The following is a 21,651-nucleotide window of genomic DNA, read 5'->3' as shown; positions in this document are numbered from 1 at the left end:
AAGATCTGCCTTTTATTTATTTTCCTTCGTCGGGGCGTTTAGTGCTCCGTTTCCTGGCAGGTCCTGTAGGGAGGATGCTGTGGGCTGTGCTGCCTTTCCTCAGCCTCCAAAAATGTTGGATATCACTTCCCTCCATCACTCGCTCACATTTTTATTTATTTATCTTGTACCCCATTCCACCCCCCACCCCCCTTTCCCCTATCCAGCTGGACATCGATTACTGCGAGCCCAATCCATGTCAGAACGGAGCCCCATGTTTCAACCTAGCCTCTGACTACTTCTGCAAGTGCACAGACGACTATGAGGGCAAGAACTGCTCGCACCTAAAAGACCATTGCCGTACCACAGCTTGCCAAGGTAAGAACTACTGTACACACTCACCCCTTTTTTCTCTCATTCTAGCTCTTTTCAGCTGCTCTCATCTTCTCTTTTACCCTGTGTACCTTTTTCGCCCCCTATCCGCACATGGTGTCCTTTCTTTTTTTTTTTTGTCATCCCTATCTCACTCTCATTCTTTCTTTTCTTTTCTCTGTATCTCCTTCACCCTGCTTTCTTTCTTTCTTTTATTCTTTCTATCTCTCTGACTCACCCCCTCTCTCTGGCGTTCTGTAAAGTGATCTCCTTGTAGCAGGCCATTGTATAGTTGCTGAGTAAGGCTAGCTTAGTGGAGACTGCGTGTTCCCCCTGGGGAGACATCAGTGAAAAGGAGGGCTCAGATTCACTTTCATGAGGCTTTCAGGCCTTTGTTGCCAGGACGGGCTTTTTGACAGTAACCCCTCTGGACAGCCGCCCTCTCCTACCCCCCCAACCCCACCCCCCAGCCTTCCCCCACTTCCTCTCTCTCTTGCCCCAGCTCTCTTGAAAATCTGGCAAACTATTCACAGCTCTGTGTGTGTTCTCGGTTTGGTAATGACTTGGTGGGATTCCCTGTTTTTTTGGTGTGTGTGTGTGTGGATGAGTGTGTATTGGAGAAAAAGATTATGTGCATGTGTCAATGTGTATACAGGTGTGTGTGTGTGTGATAGAGAGAGGTTAGACCAACTGCAGTGCTCAATAAGTTCAGCAGTGTTTAAGTCCGCTTAGCAGTGGCTACGAACTAGACATTTTTGAGCAGAGTCATGTCACACCATCCCACACTTTCCAAGAACAGACAGGGTAGATTTTAACAGCAAAAACCATCCCGAAAAAGAACCCAAATTGTCCAAGAAGCCGTAACAGCATCAAAAAAGCATCATCCTGCTTTGCTTCCCCGTTTCTGAGGATTATAGTGGTCTCGCCATCACAGAACATTAGGGAGAACAATAACAAACACAGACGAGCAAAATGCTCTGTTGCACATCGGAGGCCTCATGCGTGTATGCCTTTTGTCTTAATCTCTCTCTTTCTTTTTTCTTTCTTTCTTTCTCTCTGTCTTTCTTTTTTGTTCTCTCTCTTTCTTTCTTTCTCTTTCTCTCTCTCTCTTTCTCTCTCTCTCTCCCCTCTCTCTCTCATCACAATGCTTCTGTTCTCGTTTTTTTCCCCCACGCAGTCATTGACAGCTGTACTGTTGCGGTGAAGTCTAACAGCACCCCCGAGGGTGTACGCTACATCTCGTCAAACGTGTGCGGTCCCCACGGACGATGCCGGAGTCAGGCTGGCGGGCAGTTCACCTGCGAGTGCCAGGAGGGTTTCAGGGGCACCTACTGTCACGAGAGTAAGCCCAACAAACAAACAAATTAGAAAAACAGATAGAAAAACAAAACAAACAATTGAATGCTAAATAGTAAGACAAACTAACACTATTGACTGGATGTGCAAGGGGAGAGGTGTGGTAGCTGTTAGTCTTTATTGGTCTAACTGAAGGGGGATATGGCATAACATACATTTTTAACTTTGATATAAAGTGAAGACAGGACATTTCACATTACAGTGGTTTATGGACATGTCAACAGCACTGCCCTAACCCAAACAATATTTGAGACACACCTTCATATGTTCTAAACAACCTTGGTCGGATATGCATCCAAATTTTCATCTCTCCCACACTTTTTTTTTTTTAACCAGACATTAACGACTGCGAAAGCAACCCATGTGAAAACGGTGGAACGTGTATCGACAAAGTCAGTGTGTACAAGTGCATCTGTGCCGACGGCTGGGAGGGTGACCACTGCGAAATCAGTGAGTTTGATCTCTTCACTAGTATTGCTCTGTGCTGGGAGGGAGACCAGTGCGAAATCAGTGATTGATCTCCTCACTGGTATCTCTGTGCTGGGATTTCACAGGATGTACTTGTTGTGGTGATTTGTGCATGTTACAAAAGTACTCATCTCTTGCATACTTTTTCTCACCCTCTGTACCTCCTTCTCTCGTAGACATTGACGACTGCCGCCTGAGCCCTTGCCTTAATAAAGGGACATGTCAAGACCTGGTGAACGACTTCTACTGCGAATGCAGGAATGGCTGGAAGGGAAAAACCTGCCACTCCCGTAAGAAAGCTCTCCTTCCCCTCTCTCTTCCCCGCCCTATGTTCTTTAGCCTCCTTTCTCCCTGGGTGTGTGTGTAGGTATGTTTGTGTAGTGTGTGTATGCAAAGGAGTATGTTTGTGTATACAGTGTGTGTGTGTGTGTGTTCTGTTGTTACGAAAACCTCACTGTTGTGGCATCACCACAGGTGAAAGCCAGTGCGATGAGGCAACCTGCAACAACGGGGGCACCTGCCTGGATGAGGGGGACAACTTCACCTGCAAGTGCTCCCCGGGCTGGGAGGGCGCCACCTGCAACATCGGTGAGTTTCGCACAACTGTCCTCCAACATAAACAACACAACGACCTCATCGGTAAAGGCTATGACCTTTAACGGTGCCGTTAAACACACTCATGCCCGGAGAGAAGATGTGTTTTTGGAGAGAGGAAACTGACAGCAATGCTCCGAAGACATTTCTGTGAGTTTTAACAACGAGGATACCCTTTAAACCGATTAGACAGCATTCAGAGGCTTTAAGGGCATTAGCTGAAAGTATTCCGCTAGTGCAAGAGCAAGAGCAAGGTGTTGGATTGCAGAGTCTCAACACCTGCCTGTCATACGAAACTCTTGTTTGAGGGCAGCGTAAGGCGAAGCCGGCGGGTACTGGCCACGGAGATCCCGCACTGGATTCTTATCTCGCCCTCCATCAACACTCTGCCCCGTTCCCTTTTCATCAGAGCCAGCAAGCGCTGACACTAATCTGTCCCAAAAGCCTGATCAGACAGATTATCGCCGCCAAAGTTTGGGGCGTTTGGGACCACTGATTCTCAAAAATAAAAACTGTTAGGCGCTGATTTTTCCCCCGTTTTCTTTTTGTCTCCTCCGGCTTTCTTGTAATTACAGTGCATGAAAATGCACTGTACTGTTCTTCCTAGGCTTCTTATTCTTAGCTTTATTATTACAGTGCATGAAAATGCACTGTACTCTTCTTCCTAGGCTTCTTCTTTTTCTTCTTCTTCTAACGCAGTTAATGCAGCTTCAACCGTTTAACGTAGAAACTTAATTGTTACGTAGGTCTTACTTAGGACATCTGGGCTTTGTATTTTTCAACTTTGTAACTTTTATACTTTTTAAACTATTAATTAAAAACTACTCAAAATTTCCCCATAGACTTAACATTAGGCTGATGACATCACAATGGGCTAATTAACTTGATTTGCACCTGTATCAACTACCAGCTGCAACCAGCCAGTTAAACTGATTGCACCTGTATCAACTGCTTTCTGTTGAACTAGGCCAACTCTCTCTGTGTCTCCATTCTACAAGGATATAAGTCACATTCCATCAAACTTTCTATCCATTCATCCTCTTCAAACCATTCACTCATCCACCCATTAAACTATCCATCAACATCCATTAAACAATCTGCCTATCAACATCCATTCAACTTTCTGTCCATCAACATCCATTACACTATCTACATTTAACTTTTAAACTATACTCTGTCTCAGGCTTTAAGCATACAAACTGGCTCTGTTAAGACTATATATCCTGTTCAACTGTTTCTTCTGCCCACAACTGTTTGTCATTCCAACTATATTAAACCTCATCTACCTCACAAATAATTTAACCTTTTAAACTATCCAGCTATTTAACTGTTCAGTCATTCCAACTATATTAAACCTCATCTACCTAGTTCAGTCATTCCAACTATATTAAACCTCATCATGTTGGTTGCCAAGTAGCACATCATCTGTTTTAACAATATATTTCACACAATATGTTTTGCATTTTCATGCACTGGTAATTCCCTGGAATTGCGTTTTCTAGTTAATGTTCAGCCACTGTTATTGAGAACTTTTGAGTTGGGTCACGGTTCTCATGATCTGGATTTAAATTCCACCAGACTGCCACCCTTCCCCTCATCTCCTCTCCCTCTCCCCCCCCCCCCCCCCTTTCTCTTCTGCAGCAAAGAACAGCAGCTGCCTGCCCAACCCCTGTGAGAACGGAGGGACGTGTGTGGTGAGCGGAGACTCCTTCACCTGCGTCTGCAAGGAGGGCTGGGAAGGCCTCACCTGCACAGAGAGTGAGTGCATCTCAGCTCAGGAACATGGCTACATACAGTACACCCAGCCCAACACACACATAGTAGATACCCCACCCCAAACCATATACACACACACGACACCTTTAATCTGACCAATGAGGCAGGTGAGATTATTTAGGAGTCGGTGATGTTGTCCAGTTTCACTGAGGGAAATGGAGGGTGAGGGACCAGTAGGGTTGGCTGGGTGGAGTGTAAGAGTGGGGAAAAGAGCGGAGACAAAACTAGACAGGAGGAGGTGGCCGAGTAACCTTTATTACTTCAGCCGAAAGTCCCTCTCTGTGTTTGTTTTTTCTTCCATTTCTTTTCTTCTCCCTCGCTATTTTTCTTTCATGCCCTCTGTCTTTCCCCTTCATCTCTCTTCCCTCTCTCTCACACACATACCGGCTGGACGCTGTAGACTGCTGCTGGCCATATGAGAGAGAGATAGAGAAAGACAGAGAGAGATAGAGAAAGAGAGAGAAAAGGGGAGAGAGGGAAAAAGTTTGAAATGAGGAAAGTGGAGACAGATGTTCCCCCCCCCCCCCCCCCCCCTCTCCACCCCTGCCCCATTCCATGTCCCCCCCTCCCCTCCGATCTCCTCTTTCCCTTCCTTCTTCTCTTGCTGTACTCCGGCATCCTAGTGTGCCTGCACTGGGGCAAATATGGATTCCCAACCATTTTTGAAGGGGAAACAGGGGAGGGGAGGGGAGAGGTGGAGGGAGGGGTTAAATAAAAAAAAAACCTGGAACCCATTTCAGAAGCAGAGAGGAACAGAATGCCGTATCGGTTAATGACAAGGAATTATCAGCCATTCCATCCGCACAGGCACAGACATGTTCTCTGTTGTGATCTTGTCGTATCAAGTCATACGTGTGTGAAATAAAACAAACTTACTCTCTCTTTCTTTCTTTCTTTCACTCCTTCCCACTCTCTCCCCTCCCTTTCGCTCTCTCTCTTTCAGATACCAACGACTGCAATCCACACCCATGGTAAGTCCAGGCAAAACATTTCCTAGAGCATTTAGCTCCTGTAAACACAAGGCTGCAGCTGCACACTGTTTTCTCACAGTCGGTGCATTGCAGTGTGGCGGTGCTGGGAAGCGGTCCCTCCCTTCCCCACTGTCATTCCAAGGGTGCACTCCGAGTCAGCAGCGGGCGGCTCCATTGTGCACTCTGCTCATGACTTACAGTTCAACTGCTCTCAAGCCCTCCAGGCCTTTTCAGTTTGCTGGGTGCATTTTCATACGTCCTTTAACTAGGTAAATAAATGGTGGTGTTCCTTTCCTCCAAGGAAAAGGATGGGGGGGAATTCCAGAGTAAAAGCAGAAACGTTTGACACTTTAGTATGACTCATGCTTTTGAACTCTTGTGGTCAGAGGGAGCATGTTCAATTTAGTTTCCTTCAAATCCATCAGGAGGATTATTCACACTGTACTTTGACTTTGGCGTTGTGTGTGTGTGTGTGTGTGTGTGTCTTTTGGGTGGTGCTGCTGAACTGGGACTGACCCTGGTCTCCTTCTCCCTTTTCAGCTATAACAGTGGAACATGTGTGGACGGAGACAACTGGTACCGCTGTGAGTGTGCCCCGGGGTTCGCCGGTCCAGACTGTCGCATAAGTAAGTCCCAGCCTTCCCCTCTCCCCTCGAGTCACTGTCCCCTCTCCTACCCCCTCGCCCCCCACCCTCACTCCACTGTCCCCCTCTGGCAAATGGCTTGATGATCCTCTAGGATCAGCCGCTCATCCATGTCGGATCCCTCCTCTATCCCAGTGCTGGACGATGCTCCGTTATGAAGGCAGCTCTTGCAGGGGGACTAGGGAACAGCCATAGCCATAGGAGAACGCAAATGGAAGGTCTAGCCATCCAATTAGTTCCGCTCGCCAAACCCCCAGTGCGGCGCGGTGCTGCTCTATGGTACTCCGGTTCTCCCCAGGCCACCACACCTTCTCCGCCTCTGGAGGGATGTCGAGGGAACGCAGGCTTACGAGACCAACCATTACTCATCTGCAGTCCCCAGGCGTTCCCAACCAAACCCATCAGTGTGTATATGGCTTTTTATTAGGAGTTTGTTTTTTTTACAACCTGTCTGTCTTTTTTTTTTGAATAGCATGTTTGTGTAGCCTGGCAGGCCATCCTATATCATTGAAATGTATAGTCTGGAATCGAACCATTCACCTCGCTTAATCCAAGGGGCGGGCAGAGAATTGTCTTTCAAACTGCCTAGGCATGCAATAGGCCAGCGCTACGACCAATCAGAACAAAGAGCAGGATGACGTGGCCAGAGCGATGAAAACAGTTACCGTATCCGGTCGGCAAAACGGCAAATACATCCTTCTTCGAAAGGAATGACTTAAGTGCATTGTGTTGCTCAACTTTAGAAGAAAAGCACAAGTCCAACTCCTCCAAAGTTGACGCCAATGCCGATTCAAACAACCGCTCTTCGTTCGCCATAGCCACCTTCCTTGTTGCTACCGTCGCAGGACTGTCGTCTTTCTGTTAAGCCCGCCTTAAGACTCTAACAAAATAGAGCGCTGTGATTGGATGACGTCCACGGCGTCAGCCAATAGAAATCCCTATGGTTTGATACTAGACATACAGGCTGAGCAAATTAATTTGCGAAATTAATTTGCTAGGGTGCGTCTAGATTTCTAGGCTAATGTTTGTGGTAACAGAGCCAACAAGGAGCCAATTTAAATGGTACGTTTGATTTTGTTTCCCAGGCCTTCGGTATGCGCCGCACTGCATGTCTGGATTGGGAGTGTCAGACTTGTTCAGCTAGTTCACTAGTCTTTAATTTAAATTTTCAACAGTGTGGGATGGTGTGAATCTCGATGGTGGGAAAATTAGAAATTTCAGACGGCAAATGATCTAGATTATGTCAACAACACTTTTTTCACTTCAGTAGAGCTCTTTAGCACCCTGTTGACTTTGCTCTCAGCCCTGACTGTTGAGGACGATTGATAATGTGGGTGGTTGAGTGTTGGTGATTGTTCAGTAAGGTGTGTCTAATAATCACCTCCTTACCTCCTTGATTCCTTTCCTTTTCAGACATAAACGAGTGCCAGTCTTCTCCCTGTGCTCCTGGCTCCACCTGTGTGGACGAGATCAACGGCTATCGCTGCCTGTGTCCATCTGGACGCACCGGAATACAGTGTCAGGAAGGTGGGCATCACTGATCTCATGGTTTTCTTTGTGGTTCTTGGCTATTAGTGGGTTCCATGTTCAAGCGCATCTTCCAATAACATTAGTTGTAGTAGTACTTTTTTGGGTCTCAGGTGACCAGGCAAGTGTATGTGCGACGTGCCGGTCTCTGCCACCCCCTTGTGCTATTCTTAATTTAACGGCCATGTTTTTGTTTTCAGTTACCGGTCAGCCTTGCCTTATCAATGGACATGTCATGACGGACGGCAGGAAGTGGGAGGAGGATTGCAACACCTGCCAGTGCATGAGTGGGAAAGTCATCTGCACCAGGGTACGTCAGACAGCCACTCTCAATGTCTCTCAAGCATCTCCTCCTCAGTCACTCTAACATGATCAAATGTGGGCGCAGTGGGAGGCAGATAGTTGTTTTATTCTTTGCTTTTGTTTATGTAAAGCACATTGAGTTACCCCTGTGTATGAAATGCGCTATATAAATAAACTTGCCTTGCCTTTTACTTTATCTTTGTCTTCTTTGTTGTGCAGATGTGGTGCGGCCCCAGGTCCTGTCGGATCAGCGGTAAAGGCAGAGGAGGGTGCCCCATGGGTCAGCAGTGCGTGCCCATTAAGGAGGACCAGTGTTTCAAAAAGCCGTGCCTCGACCTGGGAGAGTGCTGGCCCAGCGTCGCTCCGCCGCCACCCTCCAAATGCCACCCCGGCTCCACTTACCAAGACAACAGCTGTGCCAACATCATATTCACATTCAACAAGGACATCATGCCTCCTGAGGTGAGTCATAGCTGCAGACAGAGACACACAGAGAAGGAGAGAGGGATAGAAGGATAGAGGGGTATAGAAAGAGAGAAAGAGGGAGGGTGAGCGAGAGATTGAATTATGGGAATTTTGGCCACATCCTCCCTCTCCTCCTGTTTTCTCCCTCCTCCCCACTGCCCTAATTCAATAGTGCATGCGGAGTAGTGGGCCATGGAAGATCAGGTTCTCTTAAGACCCTGGGATGTGCCTCGTGGGGAAAGTTTTCCAGCCAAGCAGAGGCTTCTCTCTCTCTCCCCCGTTTTTCTCTCTCTCCCCTCTTTCTCTTTCTCTCCCCATCTCCTCGTCCCGTCTCCGAAGCCTGTGTTTTTCTTTTTGTCCTGTCTCCAGACCCCTCGTCCCTGGGCTACAGCATTCCTCCGCTAATATCCCGTGACTGCATCCCGGGGCATACCAAACCCATAATCCCACCCCACAACCCTCCCTACCCAATGCCAATATCCCGTGAGCTTGAGTCCCTGTAAGTGACCATGGGCGGCTCTACACCAACCAGTCATAATTGGCTGGCGGGAGATGTCGAGCGGGCGTGACTGAGGACAGTGACAAATGCGTGAGCCTGTGGTCGGCCTGTCAATGGCCTGTGACCATGGCATAAGCAGTGCTGCCTTTGAGCGTGCCGAGTGTGGTGACTGGACAGAGAGAGTAGCCCTCATGTCTGCCTGTCTTTCATTTGGGCTCCATCATCCTCAGCCTCATCTTTAATAACTCAATTGTGTTTCAGTTTTTGTTAACTCGGTCACATCACCCGATTCCGTGTCTCTTGTTTGTCATGCCCTCGCTCTCCCTCTGAATGCTTTGAAACCACTCTCCCAGCGGGCTTTTCCCTTCAAAAGCCCAGTACATCCCAATTCATTTAAAACCAAAAGCTTACCCCAGTGACTGGGTAAAACAGGCTGTGAATGTGGGGGGGAAACAAAACAAAGCCAAAGTTGAAAGGTTATATCGTAATGTTTGAGTGCTCTGAAAACTTAACTGTGGCTTTCTGTTGTGTCGTCTAGGGCAAGAGCATTGAGAACATTTGCAACGAGCTGAGGAATCTCTACCTGGTGAGAAACCTGTCCGTAGAGCACTCGGTGACCATCACCTGTGAGCCGTCGCCTTCAGCGAGCAACGAGATCCACGTCAGCATTGTAAGTCCATTGTGTGTGTGTGTGTAAATTCTCTTGAGTGCTGTGAAGACTTCTGAGGTCTTCTCTGCATGGATTGGACATGATTTTGTGTTTTGTTTTTTTTTGAGTTTTTTTTTACTCCCTCAAAAAGACAAAGTGGCCAAGCGAGTAAAACAAAACACCATAGGAGCGTAAAAAGAGAATCATGTTGCTCTACAGCAGACAGTGCTGCCAAGATTGCTCTCCTCTCAAAGTCCACTTTCTTATTCCTCTCTCTTAAGTCAACTGATGAGCCCAGGATGGACCGGAGCCCTGTGAAAGAGATCACCGACTGGATCATCGACCTGGTGAGCAAGAGGAATGGCAACAACTCCATCATCGCTGCCATCACAGAAGTCCGCGTGCACCGGAGACCTAGCAAAACCGGTGAGAACCCCCCTACTGTGGTCTAACGCCTTTGGCAAGTTCTAGGCAGGCACCCACAACTTTGGAAGAACAACAGAGAGTGCCGAGCGGAGCGGGGGCCTCTGGTAATGTTCTCCCAGGGCCCCCGGGGTGTTTTTTAGAAACCCTGGCCCTGGCCCCTCAGAGTAGACCACCTCCTTCTCCTCCTCAGTCACGGCCAGGTCATTTTCTCTCTCTTTTTGAGCGGAGCCTCACTCTCTGCTCTTTTGGAGGAGCCCTGTTGCTGCAGGCTTATGCAGAGAGAAGTCTGGGCCTGGGCCTGCCAGCTGGAGAGGGCTTCAATTGGACGCTTGGGTCACCCTCAGTAGTGTCATTTATCAAAATGGCAGCAGTAGACCTCCCGCTCCCAGACTGCTAGTCGCCAGCTTGTCACAAAGCAAATTCTTTTTTCCTAGTGAGCGAGGTTAAAATGAGACATTAGGATCACATCCCCTCTTAATTATGTTAACTCTGGGGTTTATTCATGCTCAAAGTAATTTTCCTGATTACCGTTGGAATGCACTATAATTTGGCTTCCAACTATGTATCTGTCAGAGCAGGCACCAGGGCAGTTTTGTACGTCAGGCCTGATGTCTACACTGGTAACCTTGATATTAAAATGAAAGCTGAGGTCATCTCTGTTTTGTAGCAGACATTTCAGCTGTGATAAATGGCAGTTTGAGTCAATACTGAATGCATCTGTGTCTTCCTCAGACTACCTGGTCCCCTTGCTCAGCTCCATCTTCATTGTCGTCTGGATTCTGGCTTTGGCCTCTGCCTTCCTCTGGTGCATCCGTCGCCGCCGGAAACAGAGCAGCCATGGCAACACGGCAGCCTCAGCAGCTGCCGAGGACAACACGACCAACAACGTGCGTGAGCAACTCAACCAGATCAAGAATCCCATCGAGAAGCACGGCGCCCACACCGTGGCTATAAAAGACTATGAGGGCAAGAACTCCATAATCGCCAAAATTAGGACACACAACCCCGAGGCGGAGGATGAGGACGTGGACAAGCACCTGCAGAAGGCCCGGTTCACCAAGCAACCGGCCTACACGCTCGTGGAAAGGGAAGAGCGCACGTCCAATAAAAACCCAAACTGGACTAATAAGCAAGACAACAGAGACTTGGAAACAGCACAGAGCTTAAACAGGGTGGACTATATTGTATAGCAGGCAACTGTGTTGTCATGCAAAAACCAAAACCCTACAAGCCCCCGGAAAACCCAATTCCGCCTTCCTGTTCCATGTTTTGGCAATGGGGACGAGGCCAAGGGTATGAGGGGATGTGTAGTTCTTAAACTGTTTCGTCATATTCTTGACTCTAAGGTTATTATTTGCATAGAATCCCTGTGTTAATTTAAGTTTTGACAAGCTGGTTTACACTGGCTATTGATAGTTGCTGTGGTTGGCCGGATTACCAAGTGCTGCATTTCACATATATGCAAAAAAAAAAATAGTTTCAAGTACCCTCCTGCCACATTTCAAACATTGAACAGGCGGATATGTGAGTGTATCTTGGCATTATACCCCTGACACAGTGTATTTTGCAACACGTTTGCAAGTATTACTTTTTATATATATATTGTTTATTTTGACTAAAAGCTAAAAGGACATGGAGAGTCCAGGTTACGTGGAAGGGCTCTCTGATTGGTTCACCATGGTTACGTACAGAAAGTGCCCTTACAGTTTCACACCACAGCAACCATCAGAAATGAAAATAATAATGAAAAAAAAAAACTTTATTATTTATTATTTTTTTTCTTGGGGCGGGTTGGGTCTGTCAGCAGTCGCTGCCATATGAAGAATTTCAAAGTGTCAATCTAGATCATTTTGTGTAGATATGTACATTTTCCAATTAATCACTGTGTATATTTGATTTATTAACTTAATAATCAAGAGCCTTAAAATACCATTCCTTTTTTATTTATATGTACTGTCTAGGTTTGAAGGTTTTGATAGCTTTGTAAGCTTACAGCTTTTTTTATTTTTGATGATAACTTTGTTTTGTGTTTCAAAATGCCAAAATTTATAAAAGACCAAACGTCTTGGTCTTTATACAAAAAAAAAAATCAGATGTGTAAAAGGTCTATCTTTCACATTCATATTGTCAGGACTTCTTTTTTTAAGTACGAAAAGCAAGTGAGAAAGGAAAAATAATCAACAGAAAATGGCTGCTTTGCAGTTTTTACTTATAACGCAGTGGCAGACAGATTGCTTGCCACAAATATAAGACGGCAATTGCTTTAAGGGAACAATAATCTTCAGCAGCTTATTGGTTGCCCACTCACGACAAACCCCATGACAAGCAAAACTGTCCGTCTGCTTTGTGCCTGAGGTAACACATGCTTCACTATGCTGCACCATTTCACTTCTCTGGCTTTAGATTGCATGACGTCATAAGCTAGGCATTGAATACTTGAACAGTAAAGGGGCCAATGGGAACACTGTAGAAAACTGCCTTGCTCTTTGGTAGTCTGTTATACCCTCTTTTTTGCTGTGTACATGGACTGTTTGTGTTTTTTTTTTTTTTTTTTTTTTTTTTTTAAAAGGCTCTTCATTTAAAAAAAAAAAAAGGCAACCCTTAATATTTCGTTCATTTGTAAAAATCCTTTGAAACCACATTGACATTTTGTGTCCAACTTTTGACATTAGTGTTAAAACTTCAGAATGTTTTTTTTTTTTAGGTGTTCCTGGCAATATTTTTTTTTTTTTTTTTGAAAAGTCATATTTATTAAATATTTTGTATGAAAAGAGAATTAAAAGTTGTTCAAAATGGATTTGTCATTTGTTGTGCACTTTGGGAGATTTATTGCACTCCCTATATGGCAAGTTGCCCATCTTTGTGTTCAATTAAATTTTATTTATATAGTGCTAACAACAATTCAATTGAATTTAAATAGTGCTAACACATTTTTTAGAGCCTGAACACACTGCAAAGATCCAGCACTAAGGCCACGATTGACCAGAACTTTCCCTCCTAACAACAGTAAGAAACATTGAGCAGAAGAAAAGCAACAGGTAACTTAATTGTATATCTGTTACTGCAGAACTTCTTTTTTACTGATGCCACTTATTGTTGCTTTGAGTGGATACCATTTGAATGACAGTGATTTGAATTTTTGTTGTATACACAAACAGCTCAAGGGGAACCCAAGAGACAGGCCAGACCAATTTGTCACATTGGAAGAAAACCGCAGGGTTTGACTACAATGAAAAAAAAAAAACTTTCAGCATTTTTTTTTTATTACATAAACAATCAAAATAGTTGGTTACAGATAGTATGTGTGCCACTATAATTAATTACAGCCAGATGCCCTTGCATGATGTAAGTACAAATGTATGGGTAAAAAAGACAGAGGTTGTTTGTACCGTCATGTGTTTATGAGAAATGATGTGTGTGACATGCAAGTGGAATGTTGACTTCTAATCATAAGCGTAAACGGAACTACGTCTCTTCTCACAAAAATTGTTTGGCAACAACAAAGACAAACAAACCATCCTATCCTGATTGCCATGACGAGCAAATTAGTTGGCTCCAGGGCAACAGACGAAAACTACTTAAAGGCATTTTTTGTATGTGAAAACACACAGAAATCAATCATAGATCTCTGCTAAAGCCTGAAGATTTGATATTTCAGACACATGGAGCCAGGGTGATTTGGGCTTCTTGCCATGGGCGTCCTCCGTGGCTCCTAGTAGTCTGAAATTCAAATCTTCAGTAGAAGATTAAGTCTTTAAACCGTGTACTGTGAAGAACTAATGTTTTGAGTATGTGTGAATGCGTTGTTATTTATTTACGTTTCTCATTTACAATTTGTTGGAACCAACTCATGTAGACTCCCATTCCAGACTAAAGTAATATGACAAAGACAGGGAAAACGTATGATACTGATTGTGCACAGGAGACATTTAGACTGAGTAAGTGTGTGTGTGTGTGTGAAAGGGAGAGGGAGAGAGAGAGATTCCATGACTGTGTGGGTGCATCAGAGACAAAGCGCAGTGTGCAGAGACATGCAGCAACATCCATTTTGCGTGGCGTCAGGCATCTTTACTGCAGCAGGCCTAGCTCCCTCAGGACTTTTTGGGCCGCCGTAGTCGAGATGTTCTGGCTGCGCTCGGCCTCCCCCCCTCCTCCTCCTCCCGCTCCTCCTTCTCCTCCTTGGCGGCAAGTCTGGAACCAATAGAGGAGCCAGAGGATACAGGCTTGACAGATAGGCCTCTCAGACTTGCGGCCAGCCTGCTCGAGTTTGTCTGCTCCGCGTTACTGATGCGGAGGGGGAGTCGCCCGGACTGATTACCATGTTCCGCCTCTTGTTCCACCTCTAGCACACACTCCAATAGCTGCGGAGAAGGTGGTGGTGGTGGCGAACAGGGAGAGGGTCCAGGCACGGAGCTCCTTGTTGAGGCCCTCTTGGAGCTGTCAGGCTGCTGCTGCACCTCTGTGGTTGGCTCTGAACTCCCTCTGACGCAGAGACGCTTTGCGTTTTGCTTAAGCAGGCCCGCCTGTAGGCAGACGGCTCTTTTCCTGCTCCTGCCACTGACGCTGTTGTTGCTGCTGCTGCTGCTGTCGTCCCCCACGCAGGGCTGGACTTGTGGGGGAACGGTGGTGGTGGTGATGGCGGCAGTGGTGGTGGAGGTGGTGGGGTCACTGTTGCTCTCCTGCTGCTGTGGGTTGGCAGACACTTTCCGGCTTGCGGTCCCCGAGCGCTCATTCCTGGGTTTGGAGCGAGGCGCCAGCACTTCACCTTCTCCCCCCTCCAGGCAGGCGCCCGCGGAGCTCGCCACTATGCCCCCCAGGAGCCCACCGACAACCGCGCGCCCACCCACATCCCTGGGACCGGAGAGTGGTGGCACCACATCTCCCTGCGCCGCTGTAGACGAACTGGACAGGCTCAGTGCCTCCGGCTTGCCGTAGTTTTTGTTCAGTGGGTTAGGGTTTCTGGGGTCGACCTGGGCGCTTGCTTGCTTTACGCTGTGAAAAACACGGGAACAGCTGTGAGCAAAAGAGACCGACCTTCTGAAGTGTGTGTTTTTGTCTAAGCTCTCTTTATTGTCACGTTCCCAGCATTGGAAAAAGTTTTGTGTTGGATGGTAACTCACATCTTTTGAAGGGCGGTCCTCTTTGTTATTGCTGAGCTGTTTAATGGGTCTAGGGTTTCGCCCCGTCCGGAAAAATACTCCGAGCTGCTTTGTCCACCCTGTTCCTCCTCAAAAAAGACAAACAGCATAAAAAATGTTTAGAGCGAACTAAAAAATATTATGTTTGGCCACTCTTTGGAAACATTTTGCCTAATGACAAACCTCTGTCACAGCTACACCACTTACATACACTTCACATTCAGATCAACTGAAGTGGCATGTTGATACATGGTTCAAGCAAATAAAAAGAAACCTCTTTGTATTATTTGGAGATATTTGCTGTTGTCATGGGAGCAAACCCATGGGGTTCTATTTTGTTTTGTGCCGTCTCTGGGGCATAATCAAAGCAAAACAAAACAAAATCTAGAAAATAGGAGCATTGGCTGGCAAACTGCTTTCTTTACCTTTAGCCCCGCCGATGTCAAATGCCTCGGCAAGTCTGCCCACCATTTGATCCGCAGACACGTGTGTGTGTCTGTGACTGTCAGGGTCTAGCGGCATGTGTCTATAAGCACTCGCTGGAACCTATTATTAGGGTGCTGTTGTGTGTCTAAGAGGTCGCAGCAACAGACCCGAGCTATGAACTTATCGGATTTCTCTGATTGTAATACAAGAGCACATAAAAAATGGCTATGCTATAGAGCCTCCAGACAAACATAGCTTCACCAAAGCTAACACAAAGGATTAACCTGGCCTTTCATCCAGGCAACTTCAAAGGCCTCTTAAAATAATAATGTCTGTCAAACAGTTATGTGCCTAGGCGTGAGCATAGCAGTGGTAGGGACTGGCCCGAAGCCTCTTACTGAGAAGGCAGATTGTAAAACATGTTGGAACTCTACCATCCTGGAGAAATGGCAAGGTAGCTGGAGGTGCGTGGGCGAAGGCAAATCATTCCTGATGTGAAAACACACAGGGCTATAGGTACCATTATTGGACAGGATCACACAACTTATTATGCACAGTAAAGTGTGACAATATATGTGACACCCTTTACATACATAAATACATTGAAACCTGTAAACAATCAAGGTAATTAAATATAAAGGAATATATTGTAGGCATGATAATAATGGGAGGAAAAACATTACATTACTTTAATACTTTTATATTATCTGTCATTTCACAGATGCTCTTCTCCAGAGCAACTGGACTAAACTCACAACCTTTAGGTGCATCAGAACAGTTGGTTCGATTTGTTAATTTGTCTTGCTCGTTTTGTCTATGAGTTTATCGGAGCGAGTGTTCCACTTTTGGCGTTCCACTTGCTACCCCCCACCCCCATGAACATGAAAAAGAAGACAAAGGGACTCACTGACCCCTTCTACCTGCCACGTGCTTTTGACAGTCAATGACGACCACTGATCAAGCCACCCGTCCTTGACTGAACACAAACAGAACATGCGCTTGTGTGTGCTGTTGACCCCAAAGACCTCGCATGATGAAGCAGTTCAGTATTATACATAAAAACAAGCCTTCTGCCCCTCTAACCACCATCCCATACCAAAATTAACTTCCATTACCCAGACTTCCAGATAGCTATTGGCTATTAGATCTTCTCTATGAGGCACCAGAGAGGACACACTCTCATCATCTCATCTCTATTAGATGGACCCAGAGGACCAGAACAGCTTTGGTTAACAAAAGGCTGGACCCCTGACACTGTCCACAAGGCATTAAGTGTGATTTAGTCTAACTGACTGTAGAACAAAGGAAAATCGCCATCGGCCAAAAAAATATCAAAATATCTTTCACCTTAAAAAGTGCCTATTTACTCCGCTCCGGATTTCATTTCAAATCAGTGAGACAGCAACAATGCCGTTTCACTGTAGTTCCCCTCTGTTCCCAACGCCCCCCGCCCCTCACTCCTCTGTCCAGGGGTTTGACTAAACACGAGTTTTGAGCGTTGGCACTGCAGGCCGTGGCGGCTGCTGTGCTGTGCTGAGCCGAGCCGAGTGATTGCTGTGCAACCTGGGCTTTGGCAGCGATGCTGGAAGCGCGGTCGAGGAGGAATGCACAAGGAGGTCTGCTCTACTCTGTGCCGCGTCGGGGAGGAGAGGAAGAGAAACAGAGCTCCAGAGACCCAACCCCTGACCTAAGCACTCTCTCCCTTTCTCTCTTGTCTCTCTCTCTCCTTTTCTCTCTCACTCTCAGTCTCTTTTTCTCTTCCTCTCTTTCTGTCTGTCTCTCTATCTTACTATCTCTTCCCCTCTCATTTACTCTTTCCCTCTTTTTTCTCTATCCCTCTATCTGCCCCCCTCCTTCCTTCTGTCTCTTTCCCTCCAGAGTGCCCACGGAGACAAGCATCCAGACCCCAGCAGAAACAGACGACTGTCTTTGTGCAAGAGGAATTTATGTCAAAGTGTGGGCAGCTAATGTCTCTGTGTCTCCATCAGACACAAGACACAGGCGCACACGCACACACACACGCACACACACAAAGACTGTTGCTTTGGACCCGGTTTTCTCTGTGAAAAAGGTTAAATGGGTTCTGAGGGGATCTCCAGACTCACAAAACCACAGATCACCACCACCCATGCACAAGAGAACACACACACACACACACCCATGCACACAGACACAGATACACACACACACACAGGCATGGACATAAAGAAGTTCCACCAAACGTGGAAGGCAATTTGCATGGACATGCTTTGATATTCATTACACAAGCTGTTTGAAAAAACTTGAAAGAAAGGACAACAATGAGGCAGCGATAACTTCCTCTGAGAAAGTGTTCTATGAAAACGCTTCTTTCCCACTCTGCCAACTCTCAGAGGGAAGACAGGAGAGAGAAAATAGTGAATTTGTTGGAACACAACAAAAAATGAGCTACTAAAATGAAGAATGAGAAAGGGAGTGAGAGAGAGAGAGACGCAGACAGTAGAGGTACCAGTAAGTAAGTAAGTGTGTGTGTGTGTGTGGAGGGGGGGTTGTATTTTGAAAGCTGAATAATTAACATGAGCAGCATGAGTCAGGGCTGTGAAAAGTCTGTGGGAACCAGAGAGGTCTAATCTGAGAGGAATGATGCAAACTCCCCGGGGCTGGAACGCATCCACCGAGGCACCGAGGCCTGGAGAGAGCCATAAATAAGACAGCACTCACACTAATGCCGCTTCTACTGCGTGCTGCCACTGCCGCGCACCAGGGTCTGCTCAATAACAGGCCTACAGTACTAAAATCCTACCAAGGCGGCTTACAGGCACATCCACTGGAGCACTAAAAAGGGCAGAACGTAAACTAGAGAGCCCAGTCACACAGGCTGCAAGAGAGAAAATAATTGAGCTTGATAAAGGTTTTGAGTTGTTTTTTATGTTGGAGAACTGGATGAAACTTCAAAGCAGTGGAAAAGATGACAATCCTTTCTGACTGAGCCTGAGAACGGTCAGTTTTTTTCCCCCCGCCCTGACGTGAGATAACGGAGTGAACAGCAAAGAGATAAATGAATTAGCCTACTCGAGTTTACACTGGTGAAAGATTGGCAAGTGAGATTTTCTATCGCCAAAGACGTCCATCTATTTTTGTGATGCTGATGGGAAAATAAATGTCAGGCCATGGCTGTCATAGCTTGCTGTGTCTTCAGCAGAGAAGAGCTGGATAAGCAGACTTCACATGCATGTTTGCCACATCACTGGGTAAAACAACACTAACCAAAGATGTCCTCTGCTTCATTTGAATGTAGTTTTTAAAACTGCTGTAAAGATTCATCTAATCTAGTGAGTTAACTGAATAGACTTGCTTAGTAAACACTAAAAGCAGCATAGTTGGTAGGCACTGTTAAAAGCTAGCTAGCTGTCTGATATTTAGCTGTTTGTACATTTTTGCAAGAATTGAGTCAGAAAAGAATAAATAGTGAATAGCTTTAAAAGTTGTCAGGGTATACAATTTTAATGAGAAAGCACCTTTTGGCTGATACACAAAGCCACCAACCATAGACTAAAGGCCTCAATGTTCCAGTTAACAGAAAAGGTCTGTGATTGGTTAATCAAATGGACAGAGCCACTCCGTTGACTTGATTGGAAAGAAATGAAGTGGGCTTAAGCCAGTTTCCTATTGGGCATCAAGCTTGGTGACATAGATGTGATGTTGAGCAACAGAGCAACTTGGGGTTAAGTGCCTTGCTCAAGGGCACAGCGGTGGACGCTGATAATTGATTGAACCCACAACTTTTCAGGCTACTGCATGTTAGACTACCCCCTTGGTTATTCTGAGTTATCCCAATGTGTTACACAATACCGTGATTGACAAGGCAGACAGCCAATGAGCTGAAATGAAGGATTCTGACAGTGTTTCCAGCAATGAGGAAAAAAATCATTAGACAGACGGCAGTGATTTTGGGCTGGACCAACAGTGTATAAGTGGTAGACAAAAGTCATCTTAGTAGTAGTACTTTATTTAATTTCTCGGAAAGTTCATTGAGGGAATCCCTCATTTACAATGAAGCCGAGATTACACGGTCACAAACCAATTAAATATACTATATAAGTAGAGGAAGAGGAATGCACTCTAAAATACAATAAGATATGACTTAAAAGAAATCGATTAAAATAAGGGGGGGGGGGGGGGGGTAAAATAAAAATAGATGAATATGTATATAAAAAGACATATAAAACACAATAAGACGATAAACAGCAATAAAATAACAATAAATAAACAATAAAATAACATAAAACACATAAGGGATTTAAACTGATTAAAAGATGGCAGAGTCCTTACATTTAAAGTGCGCTGGAGACTGTTCCAAGAGGAGTTTGAGATTAAAAAAGGCTTCCTGTAGAGCATTGAATGCTAGTTAGAGATTAATAATAGCAAGTTGGACAGTATCATCATACAGATGTAAATGAGAGCCATTTACAGTTGATGTATATTGTAAAAAGGACCGTCCAAAAACGGACCCCTGGGGGACGCCCGTAATGATTAGCAAGAATTCAGACTGGGTATTCGTGGATCTTACACACTGAGATCGCTGCGAAAAGTAGTCCTGAAACCAGTTACAAGCTCTCTCATCTAGTCCAGGAGGATTAGATAACCCACAGTTTCAAACGCCTTTGACAGGTCAATAAAAAGAGCAGCACAGTGCTTTTTATTGTCAAGGGCAGTTATAATGTCGTTTGTTACTAGTGTGGCGGCAGAGATAGTACTATGATTAGCTCTAAACCCAGATTGATGCAGACTTAATAAACTAGTAAAAAATTACTTGAGCTGTTTGTTAACCAGTGATTCAAGAATTTTTGAAAGACAGGGTAGTTTGGAAATAGGACGGTAATTATTCAGGTAATTTCTGTCGCCTCCTTTTGTAGGGGGGTTACATGGGCCATCTTCCAGGGTGGGGAAATTTGCCTTGTAGGAGGGAGAGGTTAAACATATGAGTTATAGGCTCAGTGATAAAAAATGCTGTTGGCTTAAGAAAGACAGGATCTAAACCGTGTTCCAAATATTTATGCAAATTAGATTTAAGTGTCATAAACATTATTTTTTTTGTTTTTTAATTAAACTCATGGATGGAGCCTCAGGGCTCTTTGAGTCATTGAAATCAATCTCAGACACCTGTGATAATAAGTTTGCCAGGTGAGCCCAATCAAAGGAAAACTACTTAAGAAGGATGTTTCACATTATTAAGCATGCCACGGGGTTTCAAGCAATATGGGAAAGAAAAAGGATCTCTCTGCTGCTGAAAGGCATGAAATTGTGCATTATTAATGAAAACATTAGATATTTCCCGAAAACTTATGCGTGGTCATCATACTGTGAAGAAATGTGTCGCTGATTCAGAGCACAGGCGGGTTCGTGCAGACAAAGGCATAATAAGGAAGGTTTCTGCCAGACAAATTCATAGGATTAAGAGAGCAGCTGCTAACATGCCATTGCAAAGCAGCAAACAGGTATTTGAAGCCTCTGGAGTCCAGCAAACCTCAAGGTGTAGGATCCTCAAGAAGTTTGCAAGTGTGCATAAACCTACTATTCGGCCACCCCTAAACAATGCTCACAAGCAGAAATGGTTGCAGTGGGCTCAGGAATACATGAAGACTAATTTTCAAACAGTTTTGTTTATGGATAAGTGCCGTGCCACCCTAGATGGTCCAGATGGATGGAGCAATGGATGGTTGGTGAGTGGCCATCATGTCCCAACAAGGCTGAGACGTCAGCAAGGAGGTGGCGGAGTCATGTTTTGGGCCGGAATCATGGGGAGAGAGCTGGTAGGCCCCTTTAGGGTCCCTGACGGTGTGAAAATGACCTCGGCAAAGTATGTAGAGTTTCTAACTGACAACTTTCTTCCCTGGTACAAAAAGAAGAACTGTGACTTCCATAGCGAAATCATCTTTATGCATGACAATGCACCATCTCATGCTGCAAAGAATACCTCTGGGTCATTGGCTGCTATGGGCATAAAAGGAGAGAAACTCATGGTGTGGCCCCCATCTTCCCCTGACCTCAACCCTATTGAGAACCTTTGGAGCATCAT

General features: G+C 45.5%; 2 protein-coding genes across 4 annotated transcripts in view; one reads left to right on the top strand and one right to left on the bottom strand.

The window, feature by feature from the left end:
• jag1b (jagged canonical Notch ligand 1b) overlaps nt 1-12,805 on the top strand; it is a 34,327-nt gene extending 21,522 nt beyond the window's left edge. Inside the window, exons 12-25 of one of the 2 annotated variants that reach the window (XM_042065767.1) lie at nt 207-357; nt 1,529-1,693; nt 2,044-2,157; nt 2,352-2,465; nt 2,650-2,763; nt 4,411-4,527; nt 5,489-5,516; nt 6,057-6,142; nt 7,574-7,687; nt 7,888-7,997; nt 8,210-8,452; nt 9,493-9,624; nt 9,885-10,029; nt 10,762-12,805. In XM_042065767.1, the coding sequence (XP_041921701.1) occupies nt 207-357; nt 1,529-1,693; nt 2,044-2,157; nt 2,352-2,465; nt 2,650-2,763; nt 4,411-4,527; nt 5,489-5,516; nt 6,057-6,142; nt 7,574-7,687; nt 7,888-7,997; nt 8,210-8,452; nt 9,493-9,624; nt 9,885-10,029; nt 10,762-11,219 (2,091 nt within the window). In that variant the 3' untranslated portion in view covers nt 11,220-12,805. The remainder of the gene's footprint in view (nt 1-206; nt 358-1,528; nt 1,694-2,043; nt 2,158-2,351; nt 2,466-2,649; nt 2,764-4,410; nt 4,528-5,488; nt 5,517-6,056; nt 6,143-7,573; nt 7,688-7,887; nt 7,998-8,209; nt 8,453-9,492; nt 9,625-9,884; nt 10,030-10,761) is intronic. The other variant, XM_042065766.1, reaches the window with a different exon arrangement.
• Nucleotides 12,806-13,282: 477 nt separating this feature from the next.
• LOC121685703 (SLX4 interacting protein) overlaps nt 13,283-21,651 on the bottom strand; it is a 49,859-nt gene continuing 41,490 nt past the window's right edge. For both annotated transcript variants that reach the window (XM_042066375.1, XM_042066376.1), the window contains exons 7-8: nt 15,150-15,256; nt 13,283-15,021 (exon numbers count right to left, since the gene is read on the bottom strand). In XM_042066375.1, coding sequence (XP_041922309.1) covers nt 14,121-15,021; nt 15,150-15,256 — 1,008 coding nt within the window. In that variant the 3' untranslated portion in view covers nt 13,283-14,120. The remainder of the gene's footprint in view (nt 15,022-15,149; nt 15,257-21,651) is intronic.

Source organism: Alosa sapidissima, chromosome 16 (genome assembly GCF_018492685.1).
Source record: "Alosa sapidissima isolate fAloSap1 chromosome 16, fAloSap1.pri, whole genome shotgun sequence".
Taxonomy (NCBI): Eukaryota; Metazoa; Chordata; class Actinopteri; order Clupeiformes; family Clupeidae; genus Alosa; species Alosa sapidissima.
This window is presented reverse-complemented; position numbering and strand designations above follow the sequence as displayed.